We start from the raw sequence: 17,949 nt of genomic DNA on the forward strand, positions 1-17,949 counted from the left end.
GGGAAATGCAGTCCGCCGCCCCGAGGCGGAGCCGCTTTAAGGGGCGGGCGGGAGTGTGCGATCTCCCCCCCCCCGCCCCTCCGGTCCGTCCCCCAAGATTCCCGGCGCCCCGCCCACCCCCACCCCCCCGGCTCCGGCCAAGGCGGCCCTGGAGAGGGGCGAGGAGGAACTTGGAAGACTTGGCCACATTCCGTCCCCGGCTCGCTCCGAAGGTTAACGCGGAGAGTCGGATGGAGAGGTGGAAAAACGTCCGCCCGACGCTTCGTGCCTTGTTCCCCCGACGCCCGCGGCCACAACGAGAGGCGGGAGGCCAGGCGAGGCAGGACAAGCCGCTGCTTCCCCAGCCTGGCCCGGCTGCATCGGGCGGCTGGGCTTCCCTGCGGGGGAACGGCCGATGAGTCCCATAGCGGCGCCCCCCCCCCGCCCGGTACAGCCCAGGGTCACTCCGCCCAGCCTGCCCGACAGGGAGGCGCGCCGGGCCGGAACGCTGGCCAGTCATGCACAGCGGTTGGGGGCTCAGCCCGGCCCGAGTGCGAGAGCCGAGCGAAGCCTCCCGTGCTTTAAGGGACCTGGTGGTTTGCCTGCAAGGTGTGAACTGGGCTTCTCCCAGGGAGGGGCGGAAGGAGGCGCCGGGGGAGCCCCACAGCCAAACCCGGCCTGGCCGCCTCCAGCGGAGTCTCCCTCGGGGAACAGCCGCGTGATTGAACGCCCCCGGCCGCCTCGCCGCCCTTCCGCGGCTTCCCCAGTGCAGACGGCCGCCTGTCCGGCTCCCCGCCCCGCGCCTCCAGCCACGGGAGAGGGAGGTGCCCCAGCAGAAAGGCCGGCTGAGGAGGGGGCTTCCCCAGCCAGGCTCGCCCGCCACCTTATCTGCCGTCTTGGCCACGCCGGCAGCTGCCTTGCCAGGGCGGCGTCTGGGGGAGCCGCACTCTCGGGACTCGGAGCCCATCGGGCCGCGCGCCAAACCCTCCCGGCTGACGGGCGGGGCTCCAGACGGCGAGCGCCCGCCGCGGGGTCGCGCTTCCCTTGCTGCGCAGCTTGGACGGGAGGGCCGGACGGCGCCGGGCTGGCTGGGACCCGCGGGGCGGGCAGAGCGGACCCGGGCGGCGGGGCGTTGCTTCCCTCGGCCGGCATCGGCTCTGGAGGCCGGCGGAGGCAAAGCAGCCCGGCCCCCGCCCGCTGACCCCCGATGCAGGAAGCGGAAGACCCCCGCCCGGCGCCCTCTCCTCCATCCGGGCTCGCGCCGCGCCCTTCCCCGGCGGACGCCAGCTCCTCGCTCTCGGCTGGCTGCGCGGCGGCGGCTCTCCGGTAAGCGGGGCGAGGGGTGGGGTGGACCGCGTGCCGCCTTCGCGGGAGAGATGCCGGGGAGACGGAGCGCGCCGCCTGCCTCCTCCGCTGCCCGGCGAGCGCCCGTACGGTTCGCGCGCTGCAGCTGGCGCAGGAGGCCCGGGGAGGCTTGGCGGGCGCCGCTGCGGCTCGAGCTGCGGGAAGGGCGCCGCCGCCTCTCGTGGCTTTGGCCGCTGAGGCTGGCCGGCGGGAGGCGAGGTCCGCGGCGGATCGCGAAGGCCTGGCGGGGCTGAGCGCGGGGGGTCGCGGCCGGGCGCCCAGGCTGAGTTGCTCCGCCGGCCTCCCTGAGCGGCGGGGTCCTGCCGGCTGGGGGGTCGGCGCTTGCAAGGGATGCCCCTGCAGGGACCCGAGCGGACGGAGCCTCCTTCCCGCAGCCCGCGCGCGCCTGGCTCGGCCTCGGAAGCCCCCGGCCGCTTCCCCCATCGGCCCCGCGGAAGTGTCGTCCGGCTGGGTCGGCGCCGGCTCCTGAACTGACGGCGTCTCGTGGCTGCGCTTCCCTTTTGTGTCGGGGCTGAAAGGACTAAAGAAGGATCGGGGAGGCTGCCCGGCAGATGATGGGCGAAAGGCTGGGTATAGACTTCCAAGATGGGAGGGGAGAAAAGGCTGCTGTGAGGGACAGACGACCTGGAAGATTATGGAGCTGAAGGTGTTGTAGAGGGGGCACCTGCAGAAAAGGGTGTGTGTTTGTGTGTGTGGCGTTTGTCGAACTGGGGGAGGAGCGGTGTGCCTTGGCTGTATCTGTGTCATTGGGAGAATGCTGTGATTGTGACATTGCACAAATAAAAAGTTATCATGCGTTAAAGGTTGATGGAAAAGTATTAGGCAGGATTCTGATTCAAAGGTTCCAAGAGGCAAAGTGAACACTTCAGCAGGGCAGACCAGATTGATGCCTGGCAGGGGTTGTGAAACACATAATTGTGACTTGGATGCTTGTGAAATATGATATTAAGCAGAATGAAGATCTGAAAATTAATGTGTCTAAGACTACAGAATTTGTGCTTGATGGGAAAAATATAACAAAGGATTGGCCATAAATATGGACAAACTAAGAATTGGATTTGTATCCCTTGGTGAAGATGGGAAAAGGGACACATACATTTTTAAATGGGCAAATACTTAGTAGGATAGTTTGTGGTCTCTGGCAGGGAATGGTTATTATTGATTAATCAAATTGGTACAACCATCCGTGTTTTATTGTCTGCTTGGGAACATTTTCAGGAAACATAAATGCTGTGGGGAAGGGGCAAGCAGATGGGATGTGGTTTAAGGAAGGACCCCTTGCAGTCAGTGCAGGAGGTGAATGTTGGTTAGTCTTAGGTGAATTTCCTTTTCTTTTGAACCTTTAGACTTTAACAGCTTTGGCTTTTTCTTCCTTGTTCTCATATAAAGTTTCTTTCCCTGAAACAATGGAACAGCATGAGGTAGATGGTTGCAGGTTGCCTAACATCCCTTGGCTCACATCCCTTGGTCACCGGCGACTGTTTTCAAGCCCAGCTTAGTAGAGTGTGTGAATCCAGCTATTGGTGCTGCATGTCCTTGATATATAGGATATCCTGAGTAGAAGGTTTGTTGGGGAAAGCCCCCCCCCCCAAGACTGACATCTCAGGAGAACAACCGAGAGGCCCACCCACCCTTCATGTGGGGGAGGGGGGGTCTCTGCCCAGAAGAATGTTTGGGATTAATAGGAAACATTTTCATGAATCCCAGGGTTCAAATCTCTCTGATCGTAGCTGGGCCAGCACTAAGGGAATTCATGGTCCTATGGAGCAGTGCCAACCCCTCCCCTCCCAGCTGAAGAACATGGAGCTTGAACAAGGGGGAACTTCCCCTTCCCCGAAAGAGCTGCATTCACACATTACACTAAGCCATGGGTTTGGTGATTTGAATAAGCCACAATAGCTTTTTCATACAACACACTAAACCATAAGGTGTGGTTTGCACATCCCATTGGCTAACCCAAAACCAAACAGACTGCATTAAATCTTATTAACCAGTTTACAGAACAAAGCTATGAGGTGGTTTTTGGTTTTACCTTTGCATTTAGCCCTGGTTCACAGCATGGGTGTCTGTGGCAGGGAGAGCTGACCAGATGTGCCCCCTGCCTCACAGACTTGTGCCCAACCTTGTTGGTATCCATCTGGGGGTGTGCATGTGCAGGGCGGGTTTTGCCTGCCTGAAACACACACACACACACAGGGATGGAGAGACATCGTACCAGGAACATCTTTCCAGCCTAACGGCCAGGACTCACTATGCAGCCTCATGAACTACGTGAGCCAGTTACTCCCACACCTGCCCCTTCTCCCCCCTATGCCATGCAGCTTGTAACTTTCGATTCCCCGTCTCCCCTCCCTCTGCTAGGTTGTAACTTTCTATTCCCCCTTTGCCCACCCTTTGCCATGATGTGGTTTTCTATTGGTTTATTTGTAGAATGCTGTGAACTTTTCATTAGTTTACTTGTACCATGTGTGATTATATATGCCTTTTGATATGCTCCTTTTTGATGATGCTGTAACTAACTTTTCTAATAAAAGAGGTCTTCGAAGTTCATTCGAAGCTCACTCATCCCGAGAATTTCTGCCTGGTGTTTTCCTTTCAATTTGGCCAAGGACACATGAGTGGCCCTCCAGTGTGGCGACAACGCCGCAACTGGTGACCCTGACGTGATCTCGCTGACCGAGCTCGTCGTCTCATTCGTCTCTCTTGGCACCCCTGTGCTCACCGGCGAAGGAATGCCTCTTGCATACCAGGACCGGCCATCGCAGGCGGAGCATCCTCCCAGAATCGTGAGTTATGGGGGCAGAATTCTCTAAGCCCCAGATTGCGCAAAAGCATGAGCGGCCCATCAGGAGCGTAAAAGCCGCACAACCTCAGGTCCAAAAGGGCAAGGGTTGCATCCTGAAACCCTGACCTGTTTTTCACCTTTGCGGCAGGCTCTGCTAGTTCAAAGATGAGATCCTGAAGCCCAGAGGCTCCTCTTCGGAGCCACAGCAGAAACACCCCCTTTTGCCCCCCCTCCCATGAATTGGATGCTCAAGGGAGGTAGTGCATATCTGAGGATGACTGAAGCTTCCATCATTCACCTTATTTTTAATGATGAAGAATGTGAATCCAAGTTAAAATAATCAAATAATCAAAGTAACAAAATTAGTATTTAAGTTTAATGCCTCACCTCCTTTGATTTCTGTTTTGCAAATCTTTTTGTACCAGAGTTTCCTTTGGGGTTTCTTGCCCTGCGGGGATTTTCATATCTGTCTTGGTGGAGAAAATAAGGCTCTGCTCCTGTAGAGCCAAGCTGGAGCATGGTGGGGTGGGCTGGAGGAGAAGGAGGGCCTTCCTCTTCCTTCTGGCCCTGGTGGGATCCAGCTAGACTGGAGGGGGGCAATGAGCTTCCTCCCCATCCGGAGGCCCTGGTGGAGCGCACAAATCCCATGTTCCCCCTTCTTGACAGCCTGGGTGGAATTTCCTGTTGCCTGGGGCAACCAGCAAATACAAAGCTGGGCCCTTCGTGGTTGTCTCTGTTATTTTGTACAGCAGAATTAGTGAATTCTTAATTCTCCTTTAGATTGTGCACAATCTTCTTTTCTTTGCCACCCAAAGGTGCTACTATTCCTATAGCTGATTTTGGAACGATCATTATTTTCAAATAAATGTGTTGTGGCTTTAGCTCTGTCATGAAACTTGTGCTTCATTCCGTTCACTTTTGCACCTTCCTAACCATTGGAAGTGTGGGTGGGTGGAACCCCTCCCATGAGCCACAGTCCTTGCCTCTCCATTGATGCAGAAAAGTATGCCAGCAAGCAGCCTTCCCCTTTCCCATGACTGGGTGTTCCTTCTTCATGCTCAGCACTAAAGCAGGGACCAAAGGAGAGTCTCTTATTGTCCCACTGTCCCATTGGACAATGTTTGGATGGATGAGGCTGACCTTTGGTATCCAAACCCATCTTGTCCTGGGACCAAGCCTTGCCTCCTTTTTTCCTCCTGATTTTCTAATCCATAATCAGAAAAGGATAATGCATTTCTTGTTCAATCATAGGTGGCTTCTAAGTCACAGAAGTAATACAACCATCATTTTTAGCCCCTTTTAGTACTGTAGGATGTTTGATTTTTGTTTTGTGTTGGGTTGCTCTTCTCCTTCAATTGTAACATTTATGGCTTATGCCAATAGTAAAACACTTGCAAAGTCACGGAAGACCTTTGGCACTGAAAGCCATGCTCTTTACCTCACCAAGTCAGATAGGAATAGGGCAAGGGAATTCGTCACCTTGGGGCGGGGGGGGGGGGCAAGGGGGCCAGCCCAGGTAGGGAGAGCTGTTGGTGTGACTAGAGGTAGCACAAGTTCTGGTAGGAAAGTCTGTCTCCACTTCAAGGCTGCCAGGACCTACAAGAGCTGGGAGGAACCCACCTTCCCACCTTCAGACAATACAGGTGGTCCTCAACTTACAACAGTTCACTTAGTGACCACTCAGAGTTACAACGGCACAGAAAAAAGTGACTTATGGCAAGTTTTTCACACCTACGACCCACACATCCCATTAAAGTTAGGCAAGTCCTCTGAAGATGGCCTGCACTGGATAGAAGCAATACAGTGAAAGTTGGGTAAACCAGGAGCAGATTTGATTCAAGCAATACGCACGTGCATCAAAATATTTTTAAAAATGTGATACTTTGCTGTCTTTAACACCGAACATATTCTGGTTATTAGGATAAACCATAAGGCTGTACTTCCTGGTGGTGATGGTTCCAAGTAATGAACCCAATTGAATCAGGACTCTTGAGGCTTCAGTCAGGCTCAAAAGACCTTTTATTGAGTACATCATATTGGCATGTAGAAAGGTGAAGCTACTATCTGTACGTAATTCCTGGGCTTTAAGGATAGTTAAAAGAATAGAAACTTCCCACCCACCCCCCTCAGGTCACATCAGCAGTTTCTCCCTGGGTCTCAGCAGATGTTACTTGCCATGACCTTGGTTCTCCCACTGAGGCCGGCCAATGTTTTGTCTAGCAGGTTAAGGCACCACGTTCCAATACCTTCTGACTCCCCCCACCCTTCTTCCAAGAATGACGACTTAGAAAGGAAGCGAAAGGAAGAAGGAAGCACGGCCAAAGTCTTTTCAAGGATTGACACCTGGTTTTACAATCAGGAAATGCGGGAGGGGGGAATCTGGTTCCCCCATTCCCAGGAGCAGTATACCCTCAGGGTCCAATGGATTCCCTCGTCTATAACTGTCCAAAAGTGCTAAGGCACTTTTGTTGCATCTAGGACAACTTGCCGCAACCAATGGCCAACTTGCCACGGGACAAGAGTTACACTCATAGCAAAGAAATGGTGGAGGAGAATCATTAAAGAGAGGATGCAAAAGGAGGGACAAAATGAACTGTGAATGAGAAAAATTAAAATTATTTTAAATCATTAACTAAAACTGTCAAATTGTCCTGCAGTGCGGTGTCCTGTGGCGAGTTGACTGTAGCAAATTGGCAACGGCAATTTGTCCCCTTCTGACTTTTGTTTCAGAGGACATTGCAGTCGTAAGATCTCCCAAGAGTAGTAAGAATTTTTATTGCCTAATTAATTGTTGTTATTGTTTTTTTTATGGATGCTGTGGTTGTATACTGCAAGCTGCTTAGAAGCGCAGATGAGTGGACGGTCTTAGGGGTTCAGTTACTCCCAGAAAACGCTGAATGGCTTGGGGGGGGTACCTGTTCTTGTTTGAACAGTTCAAGAGGGGTGCATTGGGTTCTCCCACTATACGAGATTAAGGGGGCCTGGAAGCGAGTCTGACCCCAACAGATGAAGACACCCCCCCACACTACTCCTGTTACCCGGGCAGCACGAAGTCCTGGCATTGGTCAGCCTTTCCTGCAAGGGGCAAACTGTCTTTCTTCTGCTCCTTGAGACACACAGTTTATTGGTCCTTGATCCTCCTGACTCTTCTTGGAAATGGGGTCAGGAATATGTTTTAGTAAATAAAAATAAATAAAACGATCATATAAAAAAGGATAAGAGGGTCTTACTAGTTACAAATGCCTATAGTTACTTCTTGGAGGGGACATGGAAGCCCTCCAGACGTCAAATGTGAGCAGAGATCCCAGGCGGGGCAAGGCCAGAGCCTAATATTGGCCTCCTTGCTGGCTGGCTGGCTGGCTACCAGGGAGGCAGAGGAGTGGTGGATTGGGCCCTTTGCAGATTGCTGCCTAACCAGGTGCAGCTGAGTCGTTCTGCTCTTTCTTTGCCACCCTAGCCAATATTTGCCTTTCCTTTAGTTTGAGCATTTGCAGGACCATTTTTTTTTATTCCTGGAGAACCCTACCAACCATGGCTTGTTTGTGGCTCCTCTGCATTGTGGGGCATTTGTCCAGAGCTCCCCCAGCTCCTTGTCCCCTTGGCTGAGGGGCAGAGTTGGTCACTTGTGCCAGAAGTGGAGGAAGCTTCGTCCTTCAGCGCTGCCTTTTTCTCCACGAACCCTCGACAATGACTCTAAGGAGGCTTCTTTCATTCCTTTTGGGCAACAGCCTGACCAAATGTCAGCCTGTCTTCTGGCAACATCATCTCTTTCCAGCTGTCATTCATGTAGGTGTTTATTTAGACTGTTCTGCCCCTCCCTTCATGGCTGCTTGGCCACCTCCATTGTCCTCAGGGAGCAAACATGTCCTGGCAGCCATTTATTCCTCTTTGGGTTTCTATACAAGTCCAAAGGGCTTCAGTGGAAGAGAGGCTGTGGATTGGTGAGATGCCTTGCAGAAATATTTTCAAGTATAGATTAAAATCCAGGAGTAACAATGAACCCAGCAAGGTGGCGTCTCTCCTGTTGTTTGGCACAGGAGAACCTAGTTGCTAGAAGTTCCTCCCAGTGAGATCCTTCTGAAAATAAATGATGAAGAGGAACTGACCAAATTTGCAGATGACAATAAACTGGCAGGAATAGCCATCACCCCAAAAGACAAGCTCAGAATGCAAAAGGATCTTGACAGATTTGAACAATGGGTCCTATCCAACAACATGAATTTTAATGTGGGCGGGAAGCAAGGTTTTACATCTGGGCAGGAAAAACCAAAGGTACAGATTAGGCGAGACCTGGCTCAAAAACTAACTGTGAGGGACCCTGGAGTCGTAGTGGGCAATCACTTAAACATGAGCCAGCAGTCTGTGGCAGCAGCCAAAAAAGCTAATACAATCCTTGGTTGTATAAACAGGCATAGAATCTCAATCATGTGAAGTATTAATACTGTTTTATAAAGCCTTAGTAAGGCCACACCTGGGATACTGCATCCACTTTTGGTCACCATATTACAAAAACGATGTTGAGACTTTGGAAAAAGTGCAAAGAAGAGCAACTAAGATGATTAGTTGCCTGGAGACAAAAACATGAATTACGGTTGCAGAAATTGAGTATGACTAGTCTAGAGAAGGGATATGGTGGCTCGGTGGCTCAGATGCTGAGATTGTCTATCAGAAAGGTTGGCAGTTCAAATCCCTAGCACCACATAATGGAGTGAGCTCCCGTTACTTGTCCCAGCTTCTGCCAAACCAGCGGTTCAAAAGCATGTAAAAATGCAAGAAGAAAAATAGGAACCACCTCAGGTGAGAAGGTAATAGCTTTCCTTACGCCTTCGGCGTTTAGTCATACCAGCCACATGACCACCAAGACAAACTTCCGGTTGGTCCATTGGGTCCGTTTTTCACCCTCTCTAGGCTCCGGAGGCTTTCCTGAAGCCTGGGGAGGGCGAAAACGGCCTCACCTGGCCCTCCGGAAGGCCGAAAATCAGTGTACAGCAGAACTGAGGGCTGCCATGCCGGCAAATATGGCTCCACTTGCCATAGGTTTGCCATTGGGGCCCTAGACCACTTCAGATAGATGGCTGTCCAATTTCTTCTTACAAACTTCCAGTGATGAAGCACCCACAATTTCTGAAGCTGTTCCACTGAGGCTCTCCTGAAGCCTGGGGAGGGTGAAAAACAGCCCAACGGGCAAACCGGAAAGCGCTTGGGGCCCTGATTGAGGAAGGCTCTAGAGTCAAGGGAGCCAGCCTTCCCTGCTCTTGCAGCTCTGCAAAGGCAAGTAGGAGCCCCAAGTGGCTACCTGGATGGCCCTCTCCCCACACCCCTATTGTTGTTGCTGCAGTAGCAGCTCCTGGAAGAAAAGCCGGTTCTGCTCTTTACAGAGAGGCCATGTGGCTGCAGAAGGCTTGCTCCATGCGGCTGCCTGCTGGCTTGGATAACCAAGGATTCCTTGCCCCTGGTCTATCGGCTACAGGGCTTCCAAGCTCCAACACCAACAAGTCAAAATGTGCATCCTGACTTTTGTAAGAAACTGAAATGGCATTGAACACATAATGCTGGTTCAATGCATAAGGCATTGAACCACGTACTTTTTAGATTCATACCCCGCCTTCCCTTCAGGTGCTGAAGGCCGCTTAAATCCCTCCACAGCTTTGGTTTCTCAGATCATCCAGAGCCCCCCTCCTCCTCTTGCCAGTCAAACCCAGCTGTCTGCATATAACGGGCCTCTGCCACTCAACAAGCACCCTGGCTCCTTCAGGCCCCTGGCATCCGTTGGGCACAGCTTCCTCTCCTGTCTTTGCCATCATATGACGATGGGCAGGCCTGTGCCAGCTGCTAAAGTTTCTGGGGGAGACTCTCCTGCTTGGTTCCCCTCCTCTTTGGAAAATGACCTCTGGCTACCAATTTGCCTTGGTGCATTGTTTTTCAAGGGCAAACAGGGCAGGGAATGATGGAGAAGCCAATCCCTTCTCCTCCCACAGTCCTGGGAAAACCTTGGCATGGCACTGTGCCAGCCCCCTCACTTTGGGACGGATGCTTGCACTCAATTTGGGCATGTCACAGCCTTGGGCTTATGAGGAGAGGAATAGCGGAGTTCCCAGGCAGGGTCTGGAGGGGGCTTGAATGGACCAAACCAGGGAGGAGGGGGCCCCATCTTGGAGCAGGAGAATATGGGAAGAGGGTCAATCTGCTGGTCCGCGAGAACCGCAGGCCACAAAGGTGATCTCTGGGTGCGCTTCAGGGTACTGATGACCACCTTTAAAGCACTCCATGGTAGTGGATCTGGGTACTTGAGAGACCGCCTTCTGCCGATTACCTCCCTCCGACCGATCAGATCGCACAGACGGGGCCTCCTCCGAATCCCATCTGCCAGTCAATGTCGACTGGCGACTACACGGAGGAGAGCCTTTTCTGTTGCAGCTCCGACCCTGTGGAACGACCTCCCCGTCGAGATCCGTACCCTCACCACCATCCAGACCTTCCGCACAGCCCTTAAGACCTGGCTCTCCCATCAGGCCTGGGGATAGGTTCCCAATTTACCCGCCTGAGTGTTGACTGTTGAATGCAAGTTGTGTTTTATTATGTTATTCTGTTCACATATTGTTTGTCTTTTGGTATTGCACCCCCTTCCCTGCGATTGTAAGCCGCCCTGAGTCCCCTCAGGGAAAAGGGCGGCCTATAAATCCTAATAAAATGTCTTAAAAAAAAATGTCTAAAATGGTTGCAGCCACAGGCCAGTGCTAGCCCGAGGGTGGGCTGCCTTGCAGGCCGTGGGCAGAATCCCCTCCATGGTGTGTCTGTTGGAGTTGGGTGGAACGTGGCCTTGGCTCCTGGCTTGCGCACAGCTGGCAAGGAATAAAAGCCCTTTTGTGCTTTTTTTCTGCAGGCAGTTAATTAAACGGATGCTGACTGAGAGGCTGCAGCCCTATTAATTGGATAAATCAGCCGGTCTGACATGCAGGGAAGTTCCGAGAATACACACACATACACACACACGCACACACGCATGTCCTTGGATGCATTGCTCCTGCAGAAGGGACCCCAGGTGAACCTGCCAGGGGAAAGCCTGGAGCCTCAGAGGGGTTGTATGGTATCCAGGGCAGGCTTTCTACTTGCTCTCTCGCTCTTCTCACCTTTCAGCTCTGCCCAGCGACCTTTGGCTGTTGGTGTGGAGTCTTTCACCCACCCTGGTTCAAATGAAGCGCAAAGCAGCCTGCAAGAAGGCAGACTCAGTTGGGGGGGGGGGCTCACAGGAACCTTTCTGCTCCTGGTGGGTTTTGAAAGAGGATCTGCAGACCCCCCTGTGGACTGAGGAGGGGCAATGCGGGAGCAGAAGCAGCACATGGCAGGAAGGGGCCTGCTGTCTGAAGGCAACTGGAGGGGGAGCACCTCCGCTAAAAGGCCAGCCAGCGGGATGGGGGGGGGCACCCAACTTTTAACCAAGAAAAACTATAATGAATAGATTTCAGCTACACTTCCAGATCATGGGCCCTATCTAACAAAATGAAATTCAATATAGAGAAAAGTAAAGTCCTGCACTTAGGTAAGAAAACTCCAAAAGGACACATATAGACTGGGAGAAACCAGGCTTAATAGCAGTGACTGTGAGTGGGAACTTGGAGTCTTAGTGGACAAGCAGCTAAATAGGAGCCAGCCGTGTCCAGCGGCAACCAAAAAAGCCAATACAATCCAAAATTGCATTAACATAGGGATACAATTGAGATCAAGGGAGGTACTAATACCACTCTATAAAGCCCTAGTAAGACCACAACCAGAATTCTGCATCCAGTTTTGGTCACCGCACTATAAAAAAGATGTTGAGACTCTGGAAAGAGTGCAGAAAAGAGCAACCAGGATGATGAGGGGACTGGAGACTAAAACATACGATGAATGGTTTCAGGATCTGGGCCTGGCTAGTCTGGTGAAGAGAAGGACCAGGGGAGACAGGATAACCGCCTTCCAATATTTGAGGTGCTCCCACAGAGAGGAGAAAGGGGTCAAGCTATCTTCCAAGGCGCCTGAAGGCCAGACAAGGAATAATGGAAGTAATATAAAATTGGGCGAGACATTTAATTCCTTAGAAGACAGAAATAAAATTGATCCTGATGGCTGGAAAATGGATAAAAGTCATTGACTGAAATTTAAGGGAAACAAGTACAAAGTTCTTTACTTGGAACTGTGGCTGATGATAAACTGAATGTTTCGTGTTGAAACAAATGACACCACCAGAAGAGACCAAGAAGAACATCTAAAGCCGTGATGGCGAACCTTTGGCACGCAGGCCACAGGTACCATGCAGAGCCCTCTCCGTGGTCATGCAAAACCTCACCCAGCTAAGATCCACTGCGCATGCACATGTGCCTCCCACCGGCCAGCTGAATGTTGGGTCTCTGCCACGCATGTGGGAGACATGTGTGCATGCATGGGGGGGCCAGGGGTTTGCACAAGCATGCACAGGGGGTGGGGAGAGTGCCGCGTGTCCTCGTCATGGCCCGTTTTTGTTCCCAGGAGGCTAATTAGTAATTAGTTACTAATTATTACTAATTAGTTAATTAGTAAGACCACACCTAGAGTACTGCATCAAGTTTTGGTCGCCGCACTATAAAAAAGATGTTGAGACTCTAAAAAAGTGCAGAGCAACCATGATGATTAGGGGACTGGAGAGTAAAACATATGAATGGTGCAGGTCCGGGCATGGCTAGTCTAGTGGGAGACTAGCTACCAGAGACATGGTAGCAGTGTTCCAATATTTGAGGGGCTGCCACAGAGAAGAAAGGGATCAACCTGTTTCCAAGGAACCTGAAGTCCAGACAAGGAATCATGGATGGAAACTGACCAAGGAGAGATTCAACCTAGAAATAAGGAGGAACTTTCTGTCAGTGAGAACAATCAACTGATCAAACAGAAGTTGCCTTCAGAAGTTGTGGGAGCTTCATCACTTGAGACTTTCAAGAAGAGATTGAACTGCCATCTGTCAAAAGTGATAAAGGGTCTCCTGCTTGAGCTGGGGTTTGGACTAGATGACCTATAAGGTCCCTTCCAACTCCGACAGATTAACAATATGTTAAATCATTGAATCACAGGATTCTCCTATAACTGATGGGATCACAAGATTCTCTTGGCATTAAGGAGTACAATTCATTGTGTAGCCCTCAATGGAACCGCAGCTACATGGAGGGAAGCATGCAGTGGGCTACTCTGTCTGCCTTTGGCCCAGAACTCTTTAACATCTTCATAAACTATTTAAATGAGTTAGCAGGGAAACTTATCAAATTTGCAGATGACACCAAGCTGGGGCGAATGGAGGATAGACTCAGACTTGAAAACTGGGCCTCATCTAACAAAATGAAATTCCACCTAGAGAAAGTAAGGTTCTAAACTTGGGCAGGAAAAACCACAGGCACAATTATAGATTAAGCGGTACCTGACTCAACAGCTATACCTTTGGGGGGAATCTTGGTGTCCTCTGTGGACGAACACGTAGTAAATATGAGCCAGCCGTGTGCTGCAGCTGCCGAAAAAGCCAAAGCAGTTCACACGCACTATTTTATAATGCCTTTGTAAGATCACACATGGAATATTGCATCCAGTTTTAGTATTTTTAATAGCTGTCAGTCAATTTGTCTTTTAAAAGCACAGTTATTTTCCAGGAAGAACAATCCAGTCTTCCTCCTATAACATCTAGAAAGAAAGAACGGAGACCTGTTGAGGTATATAATGTATAATTGTAGCCAGTATAACATTAGTCATAAAGTCATAAAATGGGGCAAAACTCACAACAAACTTCACACTTAGCAACATAAATTCTGGGCTCAATTGTGATCGGAAGTCAAGGACCAGCTGTACCTGCAGACGGTCTCCCTGACACAAAGGGAGGATTTGGCAGAAGCTTAAATTTTAGGCTTGTCTCTCCTGTTATTTTGAGGCCAGGGGCTTTGGGCCACCCGTTTTTTTTACCTGACCTCTGCTCCAGTTCTCTCTGGCCTGAGACTCCCGTCTCTCCAGCCTTTACACCGGGGGGGGGGGGGGTCAAACGCCATTTCATTGAGGGCCACATCAGGGTTGTGTTTGACCGGGGGGGGGGGGGTTGTTTGGGTGTGATCAGGATGGGTGTCGCCAGCTCGATGTCACTCATGTCGAGGGCACCTGTGATGGCCAAATGCTAAGGCAGGACTTCCCTCAGGCCCTCCCTCCCTCTCATTATAAACTCCCTCCCCTGTTTATTTTCCTTTCTTCTTCCTCTCTTTCCTTCTCTTTCTTTGTGTTTCATTCCTCCTTTTGTTTTGTTTTTCGTTTGTTTTTATAGCTCTCTGCCAGGAAAAATGGAGCTGGTGGGGTGCGTTTTTGGCCTGGATGGCCTCCTGCAACCCTCTGCCAGCGAAAACAGAGCTTGGGGGCGGTGCGTGGCTCCCCACGCTCGGTTTTCTTTGGTAGAGGACTGCAGGAGGCTGTCCCAGATGAAAATAGGGCCTGGGAAGGCTGCGTGTGGTGCTCCCGAGCTCTGTTTTCGGTGTCAGAGATACTGTGGGCTGGTCTTTTGCTGATTCCGGGGAGGCCTCACTGGCAGATCTAAGCACCCTATGGGCCGTATCCGGGCTGCAGGCCTTGAGTTTGACATCCCTGCTTTACACCATCCCAGAAAGGAGGAGGTGGGAAGAATTGTGAGTGGGCTTCACTAAGCAAGAACAGACCAGCATAGATACAACAGCATTTATTGACTCAAAACTGGGACCAATGAACTGCAGGCAAATCCCTCTAATTTATACTCTGGGCCCACAGGGCTTAACCAATTGTAATACTTGAAAAAGCCCACCTAAATATGAATGCTCTAAGTTTCCCTCCAAAAGTGTTGAAGTTAACAGTTGGGACAGCCAAAGGTTCGTTTCACTTTAGCTGGGCTTTACGCAACTTATCTATTCAGTATATAACAGGAAGGGCCCCCACGGGCCCCATAGTCTGCTCCAAGGACCCAGGAATGTGGCACTTTCAGAATCCCCCCCCCATCCAGTCAGAACTAATTAAGCTTCTTGGATGAGAAGCAAAACATTTTCTTCCTCAAGAAAAATATATAGTCCAGTTACCTTTTGAAAAAAAAAACACCTTTGAGATAGCCATGACCTGGATGACTGAGGAACTCCATACAGTCAGTGCTCCAAGTAATGCACCCATTGAAAGTAGAACTCCGAGTTAGGCTCCTCAAAGAACAATTTATTGGATACATCATATTAGCAAAACTGGTGAAAAATCACTCTGAAAGTTCCCGCGCTTTTCACCTAATTAAAAAGTGAAATTCCCCCAAGTCATCAGTCACATTGTCCAATAGAGATGCTGGCTGGTTGCTTGGTTACTCCACTCCTCCTCCCCCCCAGCCACCTGCTACAATGTCCTTGGTTCCCACAGGAAAAGTTTTTGTTTTGACTACAAACCCCAGCTATCTATTCCCCCCCCCCCCACTCTCTGTTCCCTCTTCTGCATTGTGGCAACCCTGAAGCTTCCAAAATGGCCTCAGCCAGGTTTGCTTTAGATTGAGCACCATGGACATTTGAGCAAAGAGGCAGGATTCTGGAGACCTGCAATGAAGTCCCCTTCCCCATTAGTGATGGGATGCTTACTTCAAACCCTCCTTTGCTCCTAAGGGGGCATCCTAGGAATTGGAAGTTCTGCCTCAGCGAGCCCCTCTTGATTCCCTAGCAGAAGCTGTGGGCACAAGGAAGCCCTTGGTGAGTTAGTTGGAACCAGAATTCCTGGGAGGAAGGAAAACAAGGAAATCTGACTGCTTTGCTAGGAAAAAACGACTGGAGCCTTTGCGTTCTTCGCATGCAGATGGTGCTTTGCTAGTGGAATCTGGCGTTTTGAGGAAGGATTTACTATTTGGAACAATGTTAATCTTTGGAATTCCAAAATATTGCATGTATTTCTACTACAAGAGATTGGTTCCACTAAGAAAACCTGTCCATGTGGGCTTTGGCAGGAGGCTTGATGTGTTCTGATGGGTTTATGCTGAAAATAAGAGGCGCTTTTCCTTGAAGCATGCCGGCAGCGCATCTTCTACATCGGGCCCATGGATGAGCAGGCAGCTGTCTGTGCTCCCGAGGGGAAGAAGGGGGTGCTGTGGATGCCCAAGGCCAGAGGGCGGAAGGCACAGTTGGCTGCTGCTGCTCCTGCAGCCATTGAGGCACTGAGCTAGTATTGATTTGACTTGTTGCCTGCTTCATTGTGTAATTGCGACCTTTCTCTCTCTTTCTCTGCCCCTCCCCTCCCTTCCCAGGTTCAGATTTTGGTTGAGCGCTTGCCAGAAGTATATTGAAGAGAGCAGCGCAAGGAAGTGCCATCCTGTAGCTCCATGTCTGGCAGATGCCACGCGAGGGAAGATGCTGCTGCACTGACTGGGCATTACCTGTGCCACTCAGAGGTGGGCGCCACGGGCCAAGGGTGCATAGAGAGCCTGGCCCAGCCAGGAGACCTCACTCTGTGGCAGTGCTGCAGATGCGCTGCCCCCTCGTCAGCCCTGGGAAGCAGAGGGAGGAGGCGAGGTGTACCCATGGGGAAGGGCAGCAGCTCTCCACGTCCCAGCTGGGGGCCTCAAGGAGGCGGCTTCTTAAGCCCAAGGATGTCGGCAACGTGGCTCTGATAGTGGCTGCTCTCCCTCCCTCTGCGCAAGACCCAGCATCCTGAAGCTAGGAAGAAAAGGCAGAGGCCCCCAGTCGTCGTCACCCCCCCCCCCCCGAGTCACAGCAATCTCCAAAAGAAAAGGGTCTTCTCTGGACAGAGACATTTTCAAAACAAGTTTTATAAGAACTCAAAATGGCCAGGAGCCCCTGGGAGTTTTTCTTCTGCAGTTAAAGGTCTGATTCCTGAAGGCAGAGGGTCTCATGTGCTGGGTCCATCTCTGGTCTGGCTGTGGGACCTTCATGAGACTGAAGGGATAGTCCAGTCAAGTCCAACTCTTGGTCAGCCCTGCTCCCCCCTCCCCTTTTCCATTGGCGGCAGCTGTGTGGAGGGGGCCTTCTCCTTGGAGCCCACCATGAAGTTTTCCTTGCGCTTCTGGTTCCTCTCCACGGCATTCCTGCTTGTCTTCATCATGTCACTGCTCTTCACCTATTCGCACCACAGCATGGCCTATCTGGACCTCGGAGGGCTGAATGGGCTCCACCGGGTGAAACTGGTGCCCAATTACGCTGGCATGCAGCGCCTGAGCAAGGAGGGGCTCTTGGTGAAGAGCTGTGCCTGCCACCGGTGTGCCATGGAGTCCAGCGACACCGCCTGGTTTGACAGCCGCTTTGATGGCAACATCTCCCCGGTGTGGACCAAAGAGAACATGGACTTGCCTCTGGAGGTCCAGAGGTGGTGGATGGTGAGTCCCGCCCCGCCGTCTCTTTGCCCAGACAGAAGCAGCTGCTAAGCTCCTGCAGGAAGGGCAAGCCCATGTCTCCTGCTTGGGTAAAATCATCTCAGGAACTTTGCTGGGCAGTTTTGCAAATAATCCCCAAAGCCTTTGGACCTGCTCTGTGGCAAAAGCATGGCCAAACTTTTTTTCATTATTTAAGCTGTATGATGCTCTCCTGTCTGTCTGCCCCCCATTCTCCCTCAGTCCTTTGACACAAACACCCCTTGTGCGCATAACAGACCCCTGAGCATTCCTGCCTTCTGTAATCAGCCAAATATTGCATCAAAATGCGCTCCAAGAGAATAAGTAAGGGTGAACAGAGTCTGGGGGAGAGGAAGCATCTTTGCCTCTGGAATTTGCAGCCCCTTGAGGACACAAAGGCAGGAGCTGGTTGGCTTTGCCTTAGGCTAATGCCTTCCTGGTTTTGGTTCCCGCC

The 17,949-nt window shown here is 51.5% G+C and overlaps 1 protein-coding gene across 1 annotated transcript in view; it reads left to right on the forward strand.

The window, feature by feature from the left end:
- The first annotated feature begins 123 nt into the window (after window positions 1–123).
- The window catches only part of ST3GAL2 (ST3 beta-galactoside alpha-2,3-sialyltransferase 2), a 30,570-nt gene continuing 12,744 nt past the window's right edge, over window positions 124–17,949 (forward strand). Inside the window, exons 1-2 of the mRNA XM_032230767.1 lie at window positions 124–1,305; window positions 16,395–17,480. Coding sequence (XP_032086658.1) covers window positions 17,151–17,480 — 330 coding nt within the window. The 5' untranslated portion in view covers window positions 124–1,305; window positions 16,395–17,150. The remainder of the gene's footprint in view (window positions 1,306–16,394; window positions 17,481–17,949) is intronic.

The sequence above is a fragment of the Thamnophis elegans genome, chromosome 14 (genome assembly GCF_009769535.1).
Source record: "Thamnophis elegans isolate rThaEle1 chromosome 14, rThaEle1.pri, whole genome shotgun sequence".
Taxonomy (NCBI): Eukaryota; Metazoa; Chordata; class Lepidosauria; order Squamata; family Colubridae; genus Thamnophis; species Thamnophis elegans.